Source organism: Microtus oregoni, unplaced genomic scaffold (genome assembly GCF_018167655.1).
Source record: "Microtus oregoni isolate MIOR12 unplaced genomic scaffold, Mior012 000047F_ref0000412, whole genome shotgun sequence".
Lineage (NCBI taxonomy): Eukaryota > Metazoa > Chordata > Mammalia > Rodentia > Cricetidae > Microtus > Microtus oregoni.
Window position 1 is genome coordinate 2902585 of NW_024543221.1, and position 24330 is coordinate 2926914.

Below are 24330 nucleotides of genomic sequence, written 5' to 3' on the forward strand. Positions count from 1 at the left end.
GTGGGTGTTCACAGAAGGAGCTCCTACATGAGAGAAAACACAGAATTCTTTGCCCCTTGTTGCCTTGTCTAGTCTTTCTGATTGGTGAGAGACCCTTTGATCCATCAGCCTGCTCAAAGCCCTCCAGAGTGTATAGCTGAACCCAGTCCTCCAGGTCAACAGATCCTGGGGAGAGAAACAGACAACAAAGAGTCTTACTAGGTCTGTGCCGTGATAACTAGCGACCGACAACAGTGTCTGCTGACCAGGACCATATGTGCCAGTGGCAACAGCAAGTGATCACAGGGCCCACTCGGCCTTCTATACAATGGGTGGTAGCCGGCTGTCACCTCCTCGTTGATGTGTGTGCAGCTTGGGAGAGTGGCGCTAAGTCCCGCTCAATGCGTATCTCACGATCCCTTTCTCTCCGGCCTCAGGATGCCATCCACCTGAAGTGTTGAAAAGATTAATGAGCAAACATAAAGACCACGGCTGCCCTGAGCAACAGCTGTCTCGCACCAGCCTCTGAGTAATTAAACAAATGAGGCAAAGTGGCTCCCAGGCAGAGAGGCCTTTGGTTCCCACTGCCAGTCTCCCCTCTGGGCGTCTGCCCCTCCTTTCCACCTCTCAGACTGTCCTTTTAACTATCTGATCCCATTGTCCCGGGTCCACTCTTGGAAGTGACTGTGGTCTTGACCCTGAGAGCTGAGCTCATCTCTGAATGTGCCTGGCGGCTCTTACTCTCCAGGAGGAGCAGGGCAGAGGGCAGGGTCGAAGATTTTGCCAAGAATCTAACAGTGTTTGCAACAAAAGCAAGGGCTCCTGGCAAGCCGTCCGAGGAACTTTCTTGATCATAAGTGGTGTCTCTTAAGCTCTTTAATTACAGAGGATTAAGCAGGAAGTGAAGTGCAGGACTAAAGGACTAATGACAAAAAGGAGGCCAAGCAGAAAAACCCAATTTCCTTCCTAGGAGGGGGAAAGCCCTCCATTTATTTAAATGAATTGCAGAGAAAAGAATGAAATGTGGCATTTTCCCCAGCTCCGAGTTCAATGGGATTTTAAGGAACTGTGTATCTCCTTAGCTAGACTTCAGGCTGGGGCCTTAGCTCATCTGCAGAAAAGGGCCGTGTGCTTCATTAAGATGCAGGCATATGCTTCCCGCTCAGATGGCTGACTGAGCCAGGGCCTGCCTGCCTTCTTCCCCACGTGGGCTTCTGCCTAGCCCAGCTGACATTTCACATTCAGCACCTCTAGTTACCTAGGAATGGCATGCAAAATTGCGAAATAGAAAAGCAGCGGGCCGTGGGGCTCCATCAGTTCTGCCTGGAGTCGCAGCATCCTTGACTTGCGTGGTTCATAGCTGGATGGGGAGAGACACTCGCAGAAAGCATGGGGGACCCAGTCACCTATCAGAAGCAGCTCTGTGGATACCTGCTTGGAGCATACTGTGGTATAACTGGGATAAACCTATTCATGAGTGGAGTTAAAATATCAGGCTATAGAGAGCGCTGGGGAACAAGGATATGACCCAGTGGCAGACAGTGGCTATTGGCCAGCACACAGTGGCTGTGGGGCTTAAAGGTAGGATCCTAGTCATATCTTGTGCTTAGGAACTATCCATATTTATAGTATCTGTCCTAGGATCCTCTTTGTGTGACATGGTACCCACAAACCAAGGCAAGGCATTATGTAGCTTTATCATCAGCATTGTCATTGAAAACTAATAGTCTGTCAGGTCCAGAGGAAGGCAGGTAGAGAACGGGAATCGAGTTCTCTGTGCTCTCTGCTCCACGTTCAGCGCCTCACACAGCAACTTTTACAAGTCCCGCGGCAGTTTTGTTTGGCAGGCATTGTTAAACAGGTGGGGAAATGAGGCTCCCAGAAGTTTGCCTAGGGGAGGTAGAAGCCAGCTGGAGAAAGCATGGGGCCCTAGATATAAGTCTGGTCCAGCCCTACCCTCTACAGCTACAGCAATATAGGCCAAAGTGTGTGGCCTTGTTAGTATGAACTGTCAACCCGATTCAGCCTAGAATAACCCAAATAAAGAGTCCTCAATTGAGTATCTTTGTCAGGTTGGTCTGTGGGCATGTCTGTGAGGGCCTGTCTTATTATCTGACGCAGAAAGGACCTAGCATTGTGGGTGGAACCATTCCTAGGCAGGTTGTCCTGGGCTAGGTATGAAAGCTAGGTAAGAGTGAACCAACACGTGATTCAGAAAGCAAGTCAGCAGTGTTCCTTCAAGGTTCTTGCTTCAGTTTCCTGCCTTTCCTTCCCTCAATAATGGACTGCAACCAGGAAGTGTAAGCCAAATAAATCCTCTCCTCCCCCAAGTTGATTTTAGGCAGAATGTTCTATCACAGCAACAGAATGTAGCTATAATACAACAGTATGTGGTATCTATTTCCTCCACCGTAAAATCTGGGTAAGTGTGCCAATGCTCTGCATCACCAGGAGGACTAAATAAGATCACATAGATGATGGCACAGGCTGCGTGTACAACACAGACCCTCACCTCCAAATGGCAGTGAGTATTTTATGGTCTCACATAGGAGAAGCACAGTCTTAATGCTGGGAGGCCAACGGTATCCTTTCATCATGACCCCTGACTTCCATTCCACACTGGATATGGTGACTATAAAGAGAATCATAGATAGGGTATAGCACTAGACCATTTTATGGTCTCACATAGGAGAAGCACAGTCTTAATGCTGGGAGGCCAACGGTATCCTTTCATCATGACCCCTGACTTCCATTCCACACTGGATATGGTGACTATAAAGAGAATCATAGATAGGGTATAGCACTAGACATCTGATGAGCCTGGTACCCTTGGAATTATTCCTGCTTGAACTCTGTACACTGGAGGTTAGTTCCCAGGTCTCAGCAAATGGGGCTGAGATGCGCAAGAGGACGACCTTACTCCACGGTGCATGATATGCACTATTCTCTGAACATTCCTGTATGTTTGAAATGTCTTATTAAAACATGGGTGGCCAGGGGCTTTGGAGATGGCTGGAACAGTAAAGAACTTGCCACGAAAGCATGGCAACCAGAGTTTGAGTCCCCAGCACCCGGCTAAATTTTAGGTGGGCCGTGAAGGCCCGCCTGTAACCCAGCACATGGAAGGCAGAGATAGGGGATCCCTGGAGCAAGTAGCCTTAGCTGCACCAGTCTGATTGCCAAGCTCTGCGGTCAAATGGTAGGCTCTTCACTGACATATATGGTGGAGAGTGATCAAGGAAGCCTCCCAACATCAACCTTTGGCCATGCACGTATGCACACATGCAACCATATACATGTGTACTCACACACGAGAACCCATGTGTGTTTACAACACACACACACACACACCCGCACACATGCACAAATTATAACCATGTCTTGCCCCCAAAGAATGATGGGAGCTACATCAGTTCGAACAGCTAGCCAGACAGAGGACAGGAATTGAAGACGCATCATCCTTGAGCATCCACTACCTGCCACATTAAATTACTAAAATCACCTGTCTCTGCAGCTGTCTGCCCCACACATCTGCATTGTGTGCCTTTCGCATGCTGGACTCAATAAACAACATAGCAAAAATAAAAGAAATAGCTGAGAACAGAGCTAAATCAATCTCCCAGGACTGGCTTGCAGGTCACTGTTAGCCTTCTGTTTGATTTCTGCCCATCTTAGGACTACAAAGCAGGTGGTCCATTTCTGTGACTGCCGCTGCCCTCATCCGTGGGGCGGAGCTGAACTGGTCATAAGCACTAGAGATGCTTATGTTCCGTGACTCTGAAGGTGGGCGAGCGTGCACTGCCTCCTGATTTCGATGGAGACACGCTGTCATCCCCCCAAATGAAGCTTCTTCTTGCTCATGTAATGGGATCCCAAATAACATGTTGCAAACGAAATCTTTTATCACACTTGCCCCTTGAAATGCATTTCAAATGCTGGCCATTAAAAACAGGCCGTTTCATGGGGCTTTAATGATGACACTAATAACTGTGGATTTTTGTCTCCCAGAGCCCCGATGAGCTGAGCTGGGGAGTAAATTACGAAGCTAACTTTTATGTGCATGGTTTATTGATCTTTGAGCTTCAAGAGAACTGCACCAGCCCCTATAGCCTGACAGTCCAGATTAGCTTTTCATCTATGTAATTGGGCCACCAGAGCACAGTTAATTTTTAATATATATTAATAGGAAGACAAAGAACGTAGTGTGCCTTCTCTGCATTAATGGACATATCAAAATATTCTACCGGTAATTATAAATAAACCATCCTTCCCCTGACCCAGTGAGGATTAGGTGGATGATTCATTGTGTATTTCACCATGATGTATCATGAAAATGTTCACTACTACCATGAATAAGTATACCATCGCGTGCAGAAGACCACTCCGCTGTTAAATAGCCAGCTCTCTGATCCATGTTGTGGCCATGTTTGGTTTTTAACAGGTGAAAGTCATGCTCCGTATCTGTCCCACATCTGCTCGAGATACCTCAGAATCCAGCTCTTTCCTGAAGGTGGATCCACGGAAGAAGCAGATCACCTTGTATGACCCCCTGACCTGTGGAGGCCAAAATGCCTTCCAGAAAAGAAGCAACCAGGTTCCTCCGAAGATGTTTGCCTTTGATGCGGTTTTCCCACAAGATGCTTCTCAGGTGGGCAAAAGTCCCCTCCGGGCTACATAGTGTTGGTTAATGGAGTGTGAACCGGGAGGGTGTTTCCTGGGATACTCTGACGGGCAAGGTCTCCATCCATATCACCGTGTTTGGAAGTCATTCTGAGCTTCCCAGAATACCCCAGATATTCTGAGATACTGGCATGGTTAATCCTAGTGCAGGGGAGGTAAAGAAAGGGTCTCTGGAGCTCAAAGACCAGCTAGTCTTACCAAATGGATGAGCTCCAGGATCAGTGAGAGAAGAGAGAGAGAGAGAGAGAGAGAGAGAGAGAGAGAGGCAGACAGATAGACAGAGACAAAGAGAGGCAGAGACAAAGAGAGAACACCCAATACCAACCTCTAACATGCACACACACACACACAAACACACACACAACCTTGAAATTCATGCCTGGGGAGAAGAAACAAGGCAGCTAACAGGAAAAGTTGAATGTCATGGGGGAAACTACAATAAAATGCTAGGGACTGATCCATTAGAGCGCTCCTCCTGCCTGGCTTTGTAACAAGGGAAATGTTTCAGGAAACCGAATTAAAGTCAGGCAATGTCTTATACCCACGGGGAGGGGAAATCAGAACGATAGTCCCAGTGAGGACGTGGAGTGCTCAGTAGGGGAACTGGGGCTGGTGTGTATCCTGCAGCCAGAGTCAGTGGAGAAACATGGAACTGGAGAGCTTGGGATAGCAATCAGATGTTGCTGCACACCCAGCCTCGGGTTTAGTCCTCAATACCAACAATCAGTGAATAGGCCCATATGTGAATAAACCATGATATAGACAGATGGGGGCCTCTTTGTCTGCATAGCCATCAGGGGCCTGTACCTTTCTGAGAAACTTTTAGGTACTTCCCAAGATTTATGCAGCGCTCTTCACAGTACGTGAGTTAAGGCTGCAGCTGACCTAGGATCTTAGCTCCCACCGTCCCATTTGCAGCCTGTTAGTCAGTGTTGTATGTGATTTCAAGGCTACTGGTGTTTGCATAACTCCCGCCTTCCACCAGCAGGCACTAGGGCACGCGGGTGCCATCCATCGGGAAGCTGAATGCTGGTTCTCAGGTTTTCCCATAGGAAGATAAGGTCCTTGGTGATTCAGTTTTGCAGTTTCCCTGTTCATTTCACTTTTTATGTCGCACCTCCCAATGGGTTGGGTAATTTAAACCTGACACCGGGGCTAATAAATAGCCTACAAATAATTTAATTAACAGGGGTAAAACTTTTCAAGAGCTATCTGGGGAAGTTGTAAGGATTCCAAAGCACACCCTAAATTAAACCTGAACTATTAACGAGTTTTAGATTTATTCCAGAAAAAAAAGAAGCCATTTTTATTGCTAGTCTTTGTTTACATTTCTCGCTTGGTTCCCAGGCTCAGGATGCTCGTAGCTGCAATTTCAAAGACTTCAGAATGTTCTGCTTTCCACGGGAGTCTAACAGTATGGATTCTGAGGTTTCCACAGGAGTCTAACAGTATAGATTCTGCGCTTTCCAAGAACTTCCATGGGCACTAAGCCATGGACTCTCCCTTGGATTCTTTTGGGTAGAAAGGGGCATTTTTAATTCTTTTCACACTACAGACAAGGAAAGTGAGACTCCACCAGTGACCCTTGTCACCTTAGCTTCTCCCTGGATCCCTCCACCTCCTCATTCACCGCATTCATCCGCTCAATACAGCAGGTCTCTGACCTGTCAGCATGTGAGCCAGCCTTTCCTAGCAGTGTGTCACTGGGCGAGCCGCTCAGCTCTCTGGGTCTCAATGTCCTTATATGACAAAAATATATGCCTCATTGACTGCTAGGACAGCGGGCACTGTCTTTATTAAGATGACACCATAATCATTAATCTCATACCACTAGTTAAAGCCATTATAGCCAGCTCAGCCCCATAGGCTTGGCACCCGTAAGCCTCAAGGCAAAAAATGAGTAAGTGTGAGGAGTAGCTTTGTCTGGGTCACCTGTTCTTGTATCTGTATTGTCTCCTTCTGTCCAGCGGGCTAGCCTGGGTTTGAGGACATGGCAGTGTCCAGGGCCTAGCTGTGCGGACTTAGAATGGAGGCATCATCATTAACACTGTATTCCACTGGCCAAGAATCAAGGGCCACTCTCAGGTCCTTGCCTGTGCATCAGCTGTCGCTGTGGTGACCCCAGGCGTCTACGAACTCTGTTCTCCTCTCTCTAAGAACACCATCTCCTTGGCACTGAGTAATGATAAGATTGGTCCTATTCCTTCTTGCCATTAGGAGCCATCCTTGTTACCCCCAAACAGCTTTGGCAGCATGGTTACCCACGGTTGGTACAAACCTCACTGGATCTGTCTTAGGGGTAGGTGGGGAGGACTCCGACCTGTAGGTGAGTGAGCAGGGCCTTGGGCAGAGCTGTTTCTGCCATAGCTTGTGTGCTTAGGAGGCCTTCTGCTTCTCTGGGTGTATGGGGAAGGACAGTAGGGAGTTTCTATAGGTCATTGTCATCCCTTAACCATCCAACATAAGCAAATCTCTCATCATTCTCTTCTCTGTGAACAGCGAGGCAGAAGCTCTACAGGGCAATGTGCAGACCTCCCTACACTCTATGAGGCCATTCCTGTGTCTCTACTGTCCCTTGGCCTCTGTGCTGGTGACTTCAACGTCAGTTTGTTCCACATACAACCCAGATTCTCCTAGGTGACTTAAGACTCTCGTGGTTCATATTATGTGTGGCCCAGCAACTGACAGTCTCCCAACCCTACCTCCTTTCATACTCAAAGGCAGACTCCTGGGCAGTAGATTTTCCCTGCTCTTGCGGAGACATCTCTGGCCAATTCCTTCTACTGCTTTAGTCTCAGCTTTAATGCTGTCCTGGCTCTTGTTGCCTCAGTCCTGGAACTTGCATAAAATCTCATGGGCCTCACATATCCCCATCCCTCCATCCCCTTGGCTGAGGGGGACCCCTGAAGAGCTGCTGAGGCGACCACCCCTGAACAATTGACAGTTGTTGGGAGTGCGGTTTTTTCAATTTCAGTTTGGGAGAGAAAATTGATTTCCAGATACTTAGATTCATTGCACAGCTGCGCCATGGAGCTGAATAACTACATTCATGGCCCAGACTGCTGCTTTTCAGATTCCCACTGGGAGGCACATTGCTCTGATGGCTGCAGAGCCCCAGCGTTTGACGGCTCTCGGGGCCTCTGTGGGCTCTGACACCAGCCCCGAGACAGAAGCGAAGGCGAGGCACCGAGACAGGGAAAATAATTCTGTCCTCCCGCTGCTGTGAAAGCCTCAGATGCTAACTGGGGATTTTCCGGATCTCTGAGGTGGTCCACAAACCTGGTTGGATGCCTCTAGTTTGCTGCATGCACTGTCATCTGGCATTAAAGCAGAGAGAGGGGGGCAAAGAAGGGATGGAGAACCTGGTCTCTGTGTAAAGAGTGTAATAAGCACCCTGAAGATGAGGCGCACTCAGCTAAAGAGCGCTTCAGATAACACACCGGTGTGGGCAATTGATGCTGTTTACAGTGAGTGCTTGGATAGGAAGAGAGGTTTTCAAATGTGGGACATGAGCAAAGAAAGGAGGGAGGGCGAGGAAGCAGATGTAGGTCTGGAAATTCTCAAATCTGTTACAATTAAGATGTTCCTCTGTTACATTCCATCCTGAAATGGCAGTCATGTTTTCCCCTCTAGTATGGCTACCTTGTTTCAGAGATGTGTGTGTAATATGTGTGCATGCATGCATATGTGTGTGTGTGTGCATGCATGTGTGTGTGGGGGGTAAGATTCTAGTGGGCAGAGAGGGTCAGTAGAGAGTTGAGTGCCTTGCCCAGGAGGCTGAAATTCAGAGTGCTAGGTGACAGAGGGGAATAGGATCCAGAACCCATCACATTCTCCCCCTGCAATCCCTACCTACTTTATCTATCTAAGGCTGGAGAGCACCGTCAGTTAACGGAAGGGACGCATAGAACCAATGTGCTTGACACGCAGGCTAGCAAAGAATGGAAGATCCCAAAGGTTTCCGAGTTCCCTCAGAATTTTGTGGCAGAGGCTGGACCATCTGGGAGTGTGGTGGCACTTGGGCTCTAAGCCTTGGGAAGGTAGACTCACTTCTGTGTCGTCAAGGCACCTCAGGGTGCTGCATGGCTCATTTACCACCTGTGCCTCCTCTTGTGTCTTCCAGGCTGAAGTATGTGCCGGAACAGTGGCTGAGGTGATCCAGTCGGTGGTGAATGGGGCAGATGGCTGTGTGTTCTGTTTTGGCCACGCCAAGCTGGGTGAGTGAAAACTCCACTTCTTGTGTGGCACGTTGTTATGTTTCCTGTCATCTCGTCTGTGTTTCAGGGTTGGGTCTAGGGTCTTCGAGGAAAGAAAGGGCTAAGTCCCCTTTTGGTGCCAAACAGAATGATAGCGAACAACCACGCCTGGCTTGGAAGGGTCGGTCCTAAGTGGACACCTATTCATGTAGGGGGAAACAACGGAGTAGCAAAAGTGTTCCTGCTTGGTCTAGGTCATAGGCAGTCCCAGAAGGTGAGCAGGAAAGGTGTGCATGTCCTCAACAGGGGATGTCTGAGGAGCAGATTTAGGTGTGCAGAGCTAATGGAGGCATCTCCAAGCAGAGCCCCAAGTGGGAGAAGCAAAGCTGTCCTTGCCTCCAGCATTCAGACTGCGAGGGTCCTCCCTGTCTGCGCATGTGGAAAGGAGCCACCAGCTAGCCCTGCATAGGACTGGCTTAAATCCCCTCCACACCCTCTTCCCTGTCCTCACCTATAGCCCTCTGTTTCCACCCAGGCCTTGTCTGACATGCAGAATGAGTTAGCAATTTGGGAAGCTCAAAAAGTGGTCCCCAGTAGAAGGGATCATCCCAGAGGCCTTGCAGAGAGCACAGTGGCCCATCCCCTGTGATCAGAGAGCCTATTACATGCCCCGCCCCCACTCCTTTCTTCACTTCTTGATCACAGATCAAAGCGGGGATCCTGATTTTAATGGAATTTGCTCACACTATAAAAAAAATACACAGCATTTAACTTGAGAAAGGATATAAAGCCCGAGTGTGTGGATTTAATCTGTGGGGTGGCTATAAAAAGGATTGTAACGGTGATGGAAAGCCCTAGCTTCCTCCCTCATGTGGAACAATGGAGAAAGCACATAACCTGCCATGTCTGAGGTCCTCTGCGAGGTATCGTGTGCTTTCATCTTGTCATTTGTTTGGGCTCTCACGTTTTCCTATAGCTGTTTCATCACCACTACAAGGAAATGTTGGCTGTTTTTCTGGTCTTTTCACTCTTGCCTTCTTCCCAGTTCCCCACACGTTCCTCCTGCGTCCTCGGCATCTGTTTCTTGCGGCTATAGAGAGTGATGTCTGGCCTCTCCAACTGTGTCGCTTTCTTCCCCGGCCCCCACAGGGAAATCCTACACCATGATTGGAAGGGACGACTCGATGCAAAACCTGGGCATCATTCCATGTGCTATTTCTTGGCTCTTCAAGCTCATCAATGAGCGCAAAGAAAAGACTGGGGCCCGATTCTCAGTCCGGATCTCAGCTGTTGAGGTGTGGGGCAAAGAGGAGAACCTTCGGGACCTGCTGTCCGAGGTGGCCACAGGCAGCCTCCAGGACGGACAGTCTCCAGGCGTGTACCTCTGTGAGGACCCCATCTGTGGCACACAGGTGACAGCTTCAGAAGCTTGGCTTAGGTGTGGGTGGTTCGTCTCCCCTCTGGAGGATGGGACATCTTAGCCCTGGAGTCACGTACCATGCAAACCGGGAAAGGCTTATGAGTGTTTACTTTTAAGTGGACTGGAACTTTATGGCCTGCAGCTGTGGGACCATCTGCTCGCCCAACCTAAATATTTGTACCTTGAATCTAACTGACAATGAGCAGAAACTACAATTGTCATAGCATTTTGGGGGAAATCGCTTCCACTTTCTTGACGCCTTTTGAGAAAGGGTGGGGGGGAAGCACAATCTTCCTTTTGTTTAACAACAAACTGAAATATTTACTGCTCTGCACACATAGCTGCAGCCATTCCTGGGGCTGTTTATGGCTCTATAAACTGTGTTTCTGGCACAGCTTTACAACCGGATTAGCAGTGCTGTGGGAAAACTAATAACCGATTTCTAATTAGAACCGTGATATAATTGGGAGAACCATGGAAGCCAAGAGAAGCTCTTGTTCGCCTTTTCAGGAAGTCAGGCCTGTAGTGAGTGCCTCTGTCTTTCGCTGTGTAACATGTGATGACTTCATGGCTCTTCTGGTTCATATCCAGAAAGTCAATTCTGCCAGTCCCCTGCAGTAGGCATCCCAAGTGCCTCCTGTTTCAGAAGGTATCTCTTTGATAAATACCCACCTCCTCTCAGGTGGATCATTTCTGTGGGTGGGAATGCCCCAGAGCCAGCATTGCAAGCCTGGCCCTGCTCAGCCCCTGTTAGAGGTACTCAGAACCTCCCAGGTTCCTTTGGAAACCCTTGCAGTATCACCAGAGTTGCCTGGAGAGTGTCTGGTTCCATATGTGGTAAAGCTTTTCACTCCTCACTGCGCACTTCTAGTGAGTTCCCTATGATCCAGGGAGTTGTTACTCTGAAGCATAACATATGTATTGATGCTGATGCACAGCCCCCATGATGGGGGCAGGAGCACCCTGGCTACTGCTCCTGCTGCAAGCTTGACAGGGTAATCAAGCACATTTTAATTTAGATTTATTTGTGAGTTCTCTTAAGTAAAGATCTGTTTAATGGAAGGTAAATAAGATGAAAGTAATGGTCTCTTGAAACTCTTCTTGAAAGTGTTTGTGATTCTTTAGTTTAGGTTGGATAGTAAGTTCAAAAGCACACACATCCGCTAAAAAACCCTTCGAAGTTCAAAGTTTTTAAAGATGGTCTTAGCTTGCAAATCCTGCCTGCACCAAATATTGCTTCTCGCAGTTGGAAATTATAGGTGTGGTTGAAGTCAGAGTAGAAAATTGTCGTAATTTGTACCAATCCTAAGACATGTTGCAAATCAGTTTCTTGAAAAATTCAAGCTAAATCAGGCATGCATCTGCCATGCCAGCATTTGACTCGCTATGGAGAGAAGATGGGGAGCGTGAGGGAGAACAAGAGCTTGTCTCAACCAAACCAAAAAGTAGATTTCCTTTTCTGCCACAAAGGGGAGTTCTGGGATTCAGACCCAGTGTTCTCACAAGATTTTGACACAGCTCCCACAGCGTCTTTGCTAATCACTTGCGAGTTTGCCCTGAGCATAAATTCAGGATCAGGAACTAAAACAAAAACAGATGTCTCTTAAATACAGATGAGACCTTCAAGTTACCTAGGTGTTTCTACATGCCTTTTAGAGAGTGTTCCGTTGCCATGATAAAATACCCCAACAAAAGCAACTTGACAGAGAAAGTCTTTATTATGACTCCCAGATGAAGGCCATCACCAAGGCGGCAGGAGCCTGAAGCAGCTGGTCACAGTCATACGGGCGGGTCTTCCCACCTCAGTTACGTGATGATTGAGATAGCCCTAAGAGTCATACCCAAAGGCCCATCTCTTAAGTGATTCTACATTCTGTCAAGTTGACAATTAGGACTGTCATAATTGTCAAGAAGTACATCAGGTGTACTTCTGAATGTTCAGGACTGTGCTGGTAAATGTGACCTCAAATTAGCTTTTGTTAAGTAACTGAGAGATCGGCAATGAACACTAGGCAAGTCTCTTCCCTGTCAGATGTAAAAACACATCTCGCAGCATCTGTCTCCAATCTCCGAGGTCAAGACCTAGTCGCATCTCTTCTGTTAGTAGATGAACGACCTAGGACGGCAGTCCCTAAAGATGGGCATGTGCTGCTACTAGTGCCCCGTACGCCGTATGGCCACTTGCCAGCTGTAAAAATAACTAAAGCCAAGTAACAGCCAATAAATGTGGTCAATATTCATTTTCAGAAGCAAATCAACTAAGCTGGGCTGCCTTGGCCATTAAAGTGCTAGCAACAAAAGTGCGAGAATTAGCATTCAGAGCCCCAGAACCCAAGTAAACACTGGGTGGACCTGACAGCCTGCCTCCGATTCTAACCCCAAAATTGGTTCTCAACCATCCTAATGCTGCAAACTTTTAACACAGTTCCTCATGCTGTAGTGACTTCAAACCATAACATTATTTTGTTGCTACTTCATAACTACAATTGTCCTACTGTTACGAATCACAATGTAAATATCTGTGTTTTCCAGTGGTCTTAGATGACCCCTGTGAAAGGGTTATTCCACCCCAAAGGATCAAAACCCTCAGGTTGAGAACAACTTTTCTAAAGTGAGACAGAGCAGGCTAGCCAAGAGACTATTTGTATCTGGAATTCTGGAATTAGTTGAGATACCCTGCCACAGTGAACAATCAAGGATAATTCCCATATCGACCTCAGGTGTCTACATGCACACAAGTGTGCCCACATATATGCAAACATGCATATGTACACGTGTATACCACATACATGAAAATGGAAAAAGAAAAAAAATGGCTATGCTGAGAATGGCCCATGTGTATAGAACCTGGTTTCAGGACTTCTGACCTTACGGTGTGGACTGAGACTTCCCCAGGCAGGAGAGAAGCCTGAAGGTCTCAGCTCTTGCTTTCTGTCCTCCAGCTGCAGAACCAGAGCGAGCTGCGGGCCCCCACCGCAGAGAAGGCGGCCTTCTTCCTGGATGCTGCCATTGCCTCGCGACGGAGCAACCAACAGGACTGCGATGAAGATGACCACCGGAACTCCCACATGCTCTTCACCCTGCACATCTACCAGTACCGGATGGAGAAGAGTGGGAAGGGCGGAAGTAAGTCCCTCCTAGCTGACTCCATGCCTGGCTCTGGCCAGCCAGCACCCCTCACCTAAGGCAGCAACACTCTTCCTTAGCAGAGGGTATGGTACCCACTTGCAGCAGCTCAGTGGTCTGGAATGCAAGAGAATTGTAGATTCTAGGCACAAGTTCTCTTTTGAATTGTACAGAAGCAAAAGGTTGGCTTTGGCAATGATTTACCAATGCCATTGCCTTGGATGTGTGAGAAAAGGAATTAAAAAAAGAAAAACGTCTACTAGATCTTTCTGTTCACAAGTTGCATAGGGGTCACGACCTGTATTAATCAGAATTCTCTAGAATAACAGACCTTATAGAATGAATATATATGTATTTGTATATATATGGTGAGAGAAAATGGGGACTTACAGAATGATTTACAGGCTGTGGTCCAGCTAATCCCGCAATGGCTGCCTCTGAAGGAAGGCCCAAGAGTCCAGTAGTTGCTCAGTCCATGAGGCTAGATATCCTAGCTGTGTTAAAGCTGGAACCCTGGAGAAGCAGGCTGCCATGCTAGTGAATGAACAGACTGGTTAGCAACATGAGAGCAAGCAGGCAAAGGGCAAATGCTTTCTTCTTCCACGTCTTTGTATAGGCTTGCAGCGGAAGGTGTGGCTCGGATTAGATCTGGATTAATACCTGCATTAAAGCTTTGTCTTCCTACCTCAAAGATCCAAGTTAGATATTTAGATCTATTAGAAACAGATCTCTCTTCTTCAAAATAAGCAGAAATCCCTCACAGGTATGCCCTCTATTTGGGGGTTAAATCCAGAGAGACGTGTTGAATGGGACACTAATTCTCAAAGGGGAGTTCGCACCATGTCAAGCACTGCCATTCAGCACAACATTGTCGAGGCCGGAAACAGGGATTAGGAGGTGGGAGACCCTGAGCTCAGAAGTCAGCTGCATTTCCCCCAGCAGCCCTGGGAGCCGGCTACAAATCCTGCCCTTGCTGCTTGTTCTGGGTAAGGTCTTAGCAGAGTCGATGTGAGAGTTGGAACACTTACTAGTTTAGCCATTTAAACAGCGGTCAATACTAAGAATCATCATAGCCTTCAGTGAGTTCTTAGATGGCCAGCAATGGAAACTCCCAACAGCTTTGGGTCCCGAGACCAGGGCTCCCAAAGGCACCAAGCAGAGGGGCCCAGGGAGTGGAACAATGCCCCTCTAAGTTGTACACTAAGCTAGCAACTCTCTTTTGGTCTTTCAGTTTTTATTTCTTGGTCTTGTTTGCAACTTAGAGTCTGGAAGCTATAGCTAACAATGAACATGCAGAAAGATTTCCCTGAAGTACTTCAAATGTAAAAATTTGAATTTCTGACTCCACAATGATTTAAAAGAACATTTGCTAAAACTGAAGACTTGTTCCCAGATTGGTCCTACCAAATCCTAAGCACTTATTAAATATTTAACATCCAATTCATCTTTTTATTTTTAAGCTGTGCACGAAAATTGCTTTTAAATAATAAATTCAGGCCAAAGGAAAAGGCAGATGCCACCAAAGGCTTCCAAACCTCTCAGGGGCTTGTCCAGTGTTGCAGCAAACTAGGTGGGAGAAGGAAAGGGTCCAGGCTGCAACCGGCAAAGGACAAACCCCTCCCACCTGCCAGGGCCCCATCATCTCAGAGGCAAAGGATCAGACCCTGCCTTCAGGCCCGGCAGGATTTCAGTGGATTTATGTGGCTAACCCATAATGAGAAGATTTGGAGTGTTGTTTAAAATGGAAATTTTGTTTACTTATATATAAATTATAATCCCCGTGGACTTGGCAGCCAGAACTCAATTAAGGGAAGGTTTATTAATTAGTCACCCTGCGGGGAAGCAGGAAGCAGGGTTGTTAACCAACTGGGACAGGCTTAGCCTGATGATGGATTCAGGGGCGATCTCTGCTGCAAGAACTAAATACATAGTGTGTGAATATGCTCAGTGTCGTAGGCCCATCTCTGCAGTATATGTACACACACACACACACACACACACACACACACCTATACAGGTAGATGACTTGAACTGTCTGGTCAGGATAGAAAAGAGCATTCTTTGTCGATGTTATCACTGTTTTGTAGATAGCATCAGGTTGGGCTTAAAATAGCTCTCTAGTTGCTATTGGAATATCAGCAGAGCTGGTTCTCTCCACTGATAAGTCTTGACTGTTGAATCTATAAAGGCTGGTAGGCTCCATGCAAATTCAGCACTGGAGAGAGGCCCCAAATAAGCAAGTGCTACTCCTCATGACGGATACCGTGTTACTTCAGAGTGGTGAACTGTAGCAGGCTTTCTTGTGGACCACTAACCAGCTCCCAAACCATGACGCAGAGACTTGTTATTAGTTATGAGTGCTCAGTCTTATCTTGGTTATTATTCTAATCTGTTTCTCTTTCTCTGTGTTTTGCCTTCTTACCTTCCCTTCTGTATATCCTACTTTCCTGATGTCTCCATGGCTGACTGGCTGGCAGCTGCCTGGCTTCTGACCCTGGGCAGGACTCTCTCTTTTTTCTTCGTTCTCATCTCTCATTCTTATTTCTTCTGCCTAGATTTCTCCTTCTACCTATTCTCTCTACCTGCCAGCTCTGCCTATCCCTCTCCTGCCGAGCTATTGGCCACTTGGCTTTTTATTAGACCAATCAAGTGCCTTAGGCAGGCAAGGTGAAACAATTGCAACACACCGTTACATCACTAGCAAAGGCAGCAGAAACAAGTGTAACACAGCTCCACAGAGTTAAATATTCTGCACCAGAAGCAAATGTAACACATCTTTGCATAGTTAAATATTCCACAAGTGAGCCAGTGAAACCAGTCTTCCTTGTCTTCTTTGTAAGCGTGATCCTTAAAAGCATTTGTGTATGGGCTGATGAGATGGCTCCGAAGGTAAAAGTGCTTACCACATAAACATGACCTGCATTCCCGGCTCAGAAATCATGGTGGACGGGAGAAATGATTCCACACTTGCCACAGCCTGCACCTAACTGTTCTCATGACATGCACCATACATAAGCATAATAAAAATAGAATATTCCAAAGCATCTCTGTAATGATATTTTGACGAACAAGCTTGTCCACTGACAGCTAACACTGGGACTCTGATATATTCATTCACATTGCTTCCTCCTGGGAAACCACCGTGGGCAAGGCTGGCCACATGAACATGCATGAATGTACTTACACAGGCACCTGCACCAGCGCTCATCTGGTCACCAGAATAATCAGACAGTTTCCTTCATCTTGGCTTTCTGATAGGGGTCAAACACTGTCTTTACAAAGGTTATGATGACCTCAGTCACCCATGCCCTACCCAGAGCTGTGTAGTTACACTGTTCTATGGATCCTTCATCTGTCTTATAAACGTGCTTCTAAAAAGGGGGTGAGCCCTGTCTTAGTCAGGGTTTCTATTGCTATGAAGAGAAACCATGACCACGGCAACTCTTATAAGGAAAGCAATCGATTGAGGTGGCTCACTTACAGTTTCAGAAGTTCAGTTCATTATCATCATAGTGAGCAGCATGCAGGCAGACACGGTGCTGGCTACATCTTGATCAGAAGGCAACAGGAAGTGGTCTCAGTGTCACACTGAGTGAAGCTTGGGCAAAAGACACCTCAAAGCCCAACCCCACAGTGACACACTTCCTCCAACAAGACCACACCTACTCTCCAAGGCCACACCTCCTAATTGTGCCACTCCCTTTGGGGGACCATTTTCTTTCAAACCATCACAGCCCCTGCTACTGTCCCCAGCAGCAAAGCCCTGAACAGGAAGATGGCTGCACCCTACAGGACTGGTTAGTTAGCTCCCTAACCAGAGTCAGTTATGAAGCAACAGTACTGACTCTATGCTCATATCTTTAATCTCTCCCACCATCAATGTCAGAACTACCTCACTTCAGGGTGGAAGGAAGGGAAAGACATAGTGAGTTCTTGAGCCCGTTTTCTCCATAAAAGCCTCCTCCTCGCAGCTTTCCAGATTCTTCTTTCTGTGCAATAATTTTCTCCTTAGAACCCCAGAGTGGCTTGCTGGACTCGTAGGCTATGTACTTCCTGAGAACAGAAGACTCAGCTTTTCATCTTGGGTCTCTGTGGTGCTGGCCCTACGCCTACTCACCAATGCTTAGTACCTATGTATTCCATGCCATGGAATGTGGGCCATTTTTAACCCTGACTTCCTCTGCCATCTAGTACAGCTAGTTTCAGAGAGCAAGACCAACTTGTTTGGGTTTTGAATGAAGGGATCAAGCATACCCCTGAGTGTGTGTGTTAGGGCTATTCCAGAGATGCTAGGTCCCAAGGGCTGTGGCCTAATGAACGGTTTAATGTCTCGATAGATCCGACATTTGAATAGCCAATTAAGAAGTGGTAGACATCAAAGTGGAGCCTTATTGGAAGAAGCACTAGAAAGCCAGGGGTCCTAGCTTTCAAGGCTACATCTTGGCCCTAATCTTTCTATGTCTTTACGTTTCATGGCTGCAATGACGTGATCATCCTTACAACCATGATGTTCAGCCTTGCCTCATGCTGGGGTCAGATGACCATGAGCTAACACCTATGAAACAGAGTCTTCTACCTTTTGACCTTCTGTTTTAAATATCTATCACAGCATGCAAGCCACCCTAGTGTCTGTTGATGCCATGGATACATTACACTACCAGAAGACGATCAGTTCACAGAGAAAGTCCACTAACAAGGGGGAATCATATTCAAAGATACATAACAAATGTGTATTTATTCACGGATCTCAGGGGCATGCAATGTGGGCTTGCTTAGAGATGAGTTTTTCACTTAAAGTTCTAACTTTCATGAACCATGCTGATTTTAATCATTTTTTTTAACTTTAATTTCTTCAAAGAGATTCAAAAACTTAAAAGATCCATTCGTTGCAACTGGATCCTACCTTTTTCTGGCTCTTTTCATTTTTTCCCAACTCTAATTTCTCACATACATCTAATTTAACTTGAATCTTTTCTTTAAAATGCCTTCCCAAAACATTAAACTTAATTTACATATAAATGTTCAAACTCCCTACAAAATAATATTTGATTTCTGTATTATTTATATTTTAATTATAATAAATGCAAGTATCATAAGTATCCAATCTTTTAACAGATAGGCAGTGTGTCCTTTAGAAACCAAAGTGCTTAACAAAGCAGCTGCACACATTTGGTGTGCTGTGGTTGTCAGTCAGCGTCTCGCTGGGCAACAGAGAGGGTGACAATCTCAGCCAGGGGGAAGGTGGTGGTCCCTCGACTTTGCGGCACGTGACAGTTGTCTGGAGAACTTCGATGTGAATCCCAGTGCCCATGCTGCCCTCCAACCCAATTCAATGAGAAGGCATGGCAGTGGGACGTGGGCGGCGGTAGTACTTCACAGGTCCCAGGTGCATCCAGTCCAGGGCTGCTCTGGAAGCCACCTGGACGCAAGATGAGTAAGGGGCTATGCATGCTTTAGAGTTCACTTTGGGTTTCCCTCTGACTCAAGATTAATTTTCAGTGAAATCATGGATGATTTTTTTTTAGCATGTATGGATCTCAATCTCAATTTTCCCATCTATAATTTCAGTGCAATTTATGCATAATGTTGGCATTGAGTGGTATTAGAAGAATTACTCCCTATAGGGAAAATAAAGGGTGTGGGGAACTTGGTTTGGTCCAACTCTATACTTAAACTATAAGGAATTTTGAGCTGAGGCTGTCGCCGAGTTGGAAGAGCGTTTGCCTAGCGTGCACGAAGCCTTTAGTTTGGTCCCCAGCAGCACATAAACTGTATGCGGTGACACATACCTGTGATCCCAGCACATAGGAGGCTGAGACAGAGGCATCGGAAGTTCAGAATTATTCTCAGAAATATAGTGAGTTCAAGGTCAGCCTGGGATACATGAGACACTCTCTTAAAAAATAATAATAAAGTTGCTCAAGACAGATTCAACTACGTTCCTTTAACTCCTGTGTCCTTGGCCTCAGAAATCTGAGAAGCGGATAAGGAACCTACTTCTTGCCTATAGTCACTATCACCCCTTCTGCTTAGTCCTTGCGGAATTCCTGTCTACTTGGCCACTTGCAGTGGTGGAGACGCTCAACACTAGCAAACAGCCTGTGCCCACTGACTTCGCACCAGTCTGGATTAAGCACCATTTGTACAAATCAGATTCTCTGACCACCCAAACACCAGTGGGTCTAGGCCGGAGAGCAGCTTTCTCCGTTGTGTGAGGGCGCCTCTCGTCCTGACTCATGCAGGTAATTACAGGTGTTTTATAAAGCTCTCCAGCACTATCTAAGCCACCTTTTGTTCTCTGTGTTCTGTGTTGCTACGTGCACATTATACATTTTATTCCATTACATCAAATGGACTATTAAGTCTGGAAGTCCAAATTGGTCCCTGTCTTTGCCCTTTTATCTGAGATGCGTCAGGAATACCTAAGCCACTCTTGTCTGTATAATCGAGCTGCAAAAAATACAGATGGTGTTTTGTTTAAAAATAACCATTCCCCTCGCACATCACTGCCATGAGCCAATCTTGCATGATCTGAAACAAGATAGAGGAGAGGTAATGCGGCCTTCCTTTTAAGGGGTTGCCCCCGGGGACGGCTGAAAATGAGCAAAAGGAACTTCCTTCATGTCTAAAGTGTGGCACCGAGCTGGATACATTGAAGGGCTGTGCTACCCTTCCTGGAATGTTCACCCCCAGCAGCGGGCATGCAAATGGAAGGCGCCAAGGTGATTGCATCCAGTTCTTATCCAACAGCAAATCCATATGCTCCCCTCATGAGTGGTCTCTGAGTTCTTTCTGCAGGTGTTGAGGTACCCATGTGCCACCTGAATGTCCCTTATGTGAAGCCAGCATGTTGGGGTGGGTGTGGAAAGTATACGTATATTTATATGTGTGCCAAAGGAACATGTCACCTCTTCCTCTGTTGCTCTTTGCCTTGCTCCCTTGAGACGGGGTCTTTCTCAGTGACCCTGGGCTGTTTGTTAGTCTGGCTGGTCAGAGAGCTTCTAGGTGCTACCCGCCCACCCCACCCCCAGCACCCCGCCACTCTACAGTGCATACAGGCTTTCATAGCCATGCCAGGTTTCTTATGTGACTGCCAAGTGTTCAAATTCGGGCCCTCCTGTTTGCATGGCAAGTGTTCTTACCCAACGGGCCACCTTTCCAGCCCCACATCAAGGGGGGAAAGTGTCTTTTTTTTCCTCCTTTGCTTTGGAATGATGCTTAATCCAGATGTTGACTGCTCATTTGACAATTTTTAGGTTTTTAAAAATGTCACTGTGCTATCTTCTGACTTATCTCTGAGGAGAAATCGGCCATCGTACTTACCCTTATTCCCATGTATGAGATGTGGTTTTACTCCTTGGGCTATTTTCTCTGCTCCTTCTGCTCTGAGTAGCGCAATCATTACTTGCTTCGTTGGATTTGCTCATTTTTCTTGTTCTTGGGGCTGACTGAGCTTTTTAGATTTGTGGGTTGATAGTTTCCATCATTTGGGGAAAGTTTGGACTGTTATTTATTCAAATATTGCAGCTGTACCATGCTTTGGAAATTCAACCATGTGTATTTTAGACAGCTGAGCTTGTTCGGTAGCCCTTTTAATTTCCTACCCATTTGCGCTCTCTCTCTCTCTTTCTTGTTTATTTTTGTTGTGTGCTTTTATATTTTTTCTCTATTTCATTTTGAAGATTTATATTGATATATTATCAAATTTATTAATCTTTCCTGTGTTAATGTGTAACCTGCCGTAAACTCTCAGACACAATTTTACCTTTGTTTTAATCTCTTAGAGATTATTATATACACTTTTATTTTAATGGAGACATCTTGTTATACAACCCAGGATGGCCATGTCTGTATTTAAGCCTTTGAACATTGGCACAGTAACTGTTTTCCATCACCTTCTTTGTGGATTCTAATAGCTATGCTTTGGAGTTTATTCCAAATACTTCTTCATGGTGGGAATTGTCTGCCTGCTTCTTTTTATGCCTATTTATCTTTGCACATAAACTTTCAGGTTTTCTGGGTATTGGGAACAGGCACCACAGCCCTTTGTTAGCTCTTTCTCGCATGTAACTGCTGCTGAGCACTCAGCTGAATCCAGAGACTGCAAATCCCTCAGGCCTTGCCTTTCTAGTTTTCTGTCCTGCGCATGGTTGCTGCCTTGGTTTCCCTAGAAGTTGGATTCTATCTCTCTTGAGCTCAGTGGCTCTACCAGGTTCGACCTGAGCTCTTTGTACTGAGCCTGGGAACTCTCTCAGCACAGTTAGTGAGACCAGGAGTGTTTACCTTGTTTGTTTCATGCGTCTCGGGAGTCACTCTTCCCCTGTTTAATGTCTGGTGTCTTAAAACCAACTATTTTATACATTCTGTTGATTTTTGGTTGCTTTGGATACAAGACCTAGCCTGGTCCCAGTTACTTCATCGCAGCCAGAATTCATGAGGGAAATTCTTAACTCTTCTGAGCTTTAATTTTCTCATCTACAAGAAGAGGATGATAGTGTTGGATGATTTTGTGTGGGAACTGAATGAGATGGATGTCTGTGCACCTGGCGGTTGGCAGGCACTCAGCAAATAGCTGGGTCTTTCCTGTCTCTGCACCTGGATCTTACATCTTCCAGATTTCTCCTGGGGTTACCAACCTGATTCCTGGCTGAGCCTTAGGTTGGCTACCTGACAATGACAAACTAGAGTAGATAATCACTCGTGAGCTGCTCAGATTTTAACTTGGTAAACAGTTTTCAGAACTGTTATTGGGGGGTCAGTGGGGTAAGGCCCTTTCCCTCCTTCAGGGACCCATCCAGTCTACAGAACACATTCTTTTATTGGTCAAATAAGTGACATTAAGTTTTAAACAGTGGATGGAATGTGGTGGACAGAATTTAAGAGCGCTGGTTCTGTTTGAAACCCCAGCTCGAATTGTTCCTGTCACCAAATGTTAATGTTTTCCCTTCTCCAAGATTCCCAAAGAGCTACACGAAGAAGAGAAAATGTGCGGACCTGAACTTACCCACTCTCTCTTTTTCCCTCTTGCCTCCTCCCCCGTGCCAGTGTCTGGAGGTCGCAGCCGCCTGCATCTCATCGATCTGGGCAGCTGTGTGAAAGCACTCAGCAAAAACCGAGAAGGAGGCTCGGGGCTGTGCCTCTCGCTGTCTGCCCTGGGCAACGTCATCCTGGCTCTTGTCAATGGCAGCAAACACATCCCGTACAAGTAAGTGGGTCTCTGTGCAGGAGGGATACCCCGGGAGAGGGGCAGCTAAGGGGCAGCCTGGATGGGATTTTGAGTCCTGTGACAGAGACCTGCTTTAGCTAATGATGGCATCATGCATTGTCTTCTAAACGGCAAAGCATGGAGATGCTCAACTCCAGCACAGTCATAGTACGCCAGTGGAGGCCTCCAGTTGTAATTACCCTTTCTGCGTTTCTGGAAACATCACATCAGTGTGTCTGTCCCATGGGGTTGCAAGCAATGACCAAAGAGGAATGGGTCAGCCAGGCTAAAGCCACACACAAGAATACAGCTTACTCATTAAATATGTATTTCCGGTAAACCACACCTTTTAGTTTAAGTATAAGCCTATTTATTATTGCATGGGTACTACAGGCATCTTGTATGTCATCCGATAGCCCTACTTAGGAGAGCTTTAAAAGCCTGGGGGAGTTACCATGCCTCCTCCTGCGCAAATGTTCACTCCATATACACGATCCTTCCCTTTTCACAAGTACCGCTCCAGGAAGATAAGGTCAGAGCTTCTTCCATTTCTGGAATAGCCCTAAACATGCCATGTCATGAGTGACCCAGCCTTACTTACCCCCACGACCATTGCCCAGCTCAGCTGTGTATCTTACGAGTTATAGGAACCTCTACTCATCTTAAAATGAGGGTTCTGCCTCTGTATTCCATATGCACCACAGGGAAATAAGGTGAAGAACAGGGATGAAAATTGAATCAACAAGGCTGTCCCCAATGACCAATGGCGATTGGTCAATAGTTTAGCTCCATGTTATCAGATTAAAGTGGAGAAAGGATTTGTTTTACAGAGTTGCCATGAGTAAATATGTAGAAGATATTTTGTTTTAATCAATAAAAATTCTTTAAATGCAAATTACTGCTATGGGAGAAAGAGGAGAGTTGGGGTGTCCTCATAGTGCCTAAGGTTCAAGGAAAGTTCTTGCCTTCTCCATTCCTCTGCTCCAAGTTGATCACAGACCCCAAGCACCGTCCCCCACCAGGAGGGGCATTCTGGATGTCTTCTGGGGCTTACCTGGTAGTTAGAATCGTAGCTGTATTCCTTCTTGAAATTTGGTATCCCAGATAGATAAGCCCCAAAGTACCATTCTTCACCCTTGAAAGGAACATTTCCTGTGCGAGAACTCCATCAAGGTAAGGGTTTATCAAGTTTCATTCTCTATATTTTCTGCTGTGAAACAGCCCAGAAGGTTGAGGAGTTGGCAAAGCAAAAGGTTATTGTGATTTAAACTATTGAGGCTGAAGATCCTCCAAAGACAAAAAGAATATGGGACTTGGTTGGTTTCCATTAAATGAGAATCATGTCTTCGAACCTGATAATTTCCTGGGTCACCATGCAGATACAGTTCCAAATGCCACCTTGTTATGAGGTCACTGACAGGCTAGTCGATCACTCCTGTTTTAGTCCTGAAGAGTGGAATACCTTTATGATTTCAATAAATATTTATCTGTTCAAACTGTTGAGCTGATGGTGGGAGGGCTGGATAAATGTAAGCGTATGAAATTTTTTTGATGAAGTAAAGTAACTTCTTTCTGGCTGCAGTTTGGTTCCACTGTAAACAACTAGAGAAGCAGGGCGAGTTGTTTTTATTACTAGCTCAAGGTCTCTTGTTAGATTAAACATATTGTTAGCGTCAGTTGGTCCTAATGGCCAACCACCTGCCCTCTTGGGAGAGTCGATAGGC

The 24330-nt window shown here is 46.3% G+C and overlaps 1 protein-coding gene across 1 annotated transcript in view; it reads left to right on the plus strand.

Annotated features, from left to right (window-relative positions):
* Nucleotides 1-24330, plus strand: part of LOC121435781 (kinesin-like protein KIF26B) — a 162806-nt gene that overhangs the window by 91249 nt on the left and 47227 nt on the right. The window contains exons 6-10 of the mRNA XM_041635243.1: nt 4421-4627; nt 8783-8876; nt 10005-10267; nt 13218-13401; nt 22447-22606. Of these exons, the coding sequence (XP_041491177.1) occupies nt 4421-4627; nt 8783-8876; nt 10005-10267; nt 13218-13401; nt 22447-22606 (908 nt within the window). The remainder of the gene's footprint in view (nt 1-4420; nt 4628-8782; nt 8877-10004; nt 10268-13217; nt 13402-22446; nt 22607-24330) is intronic.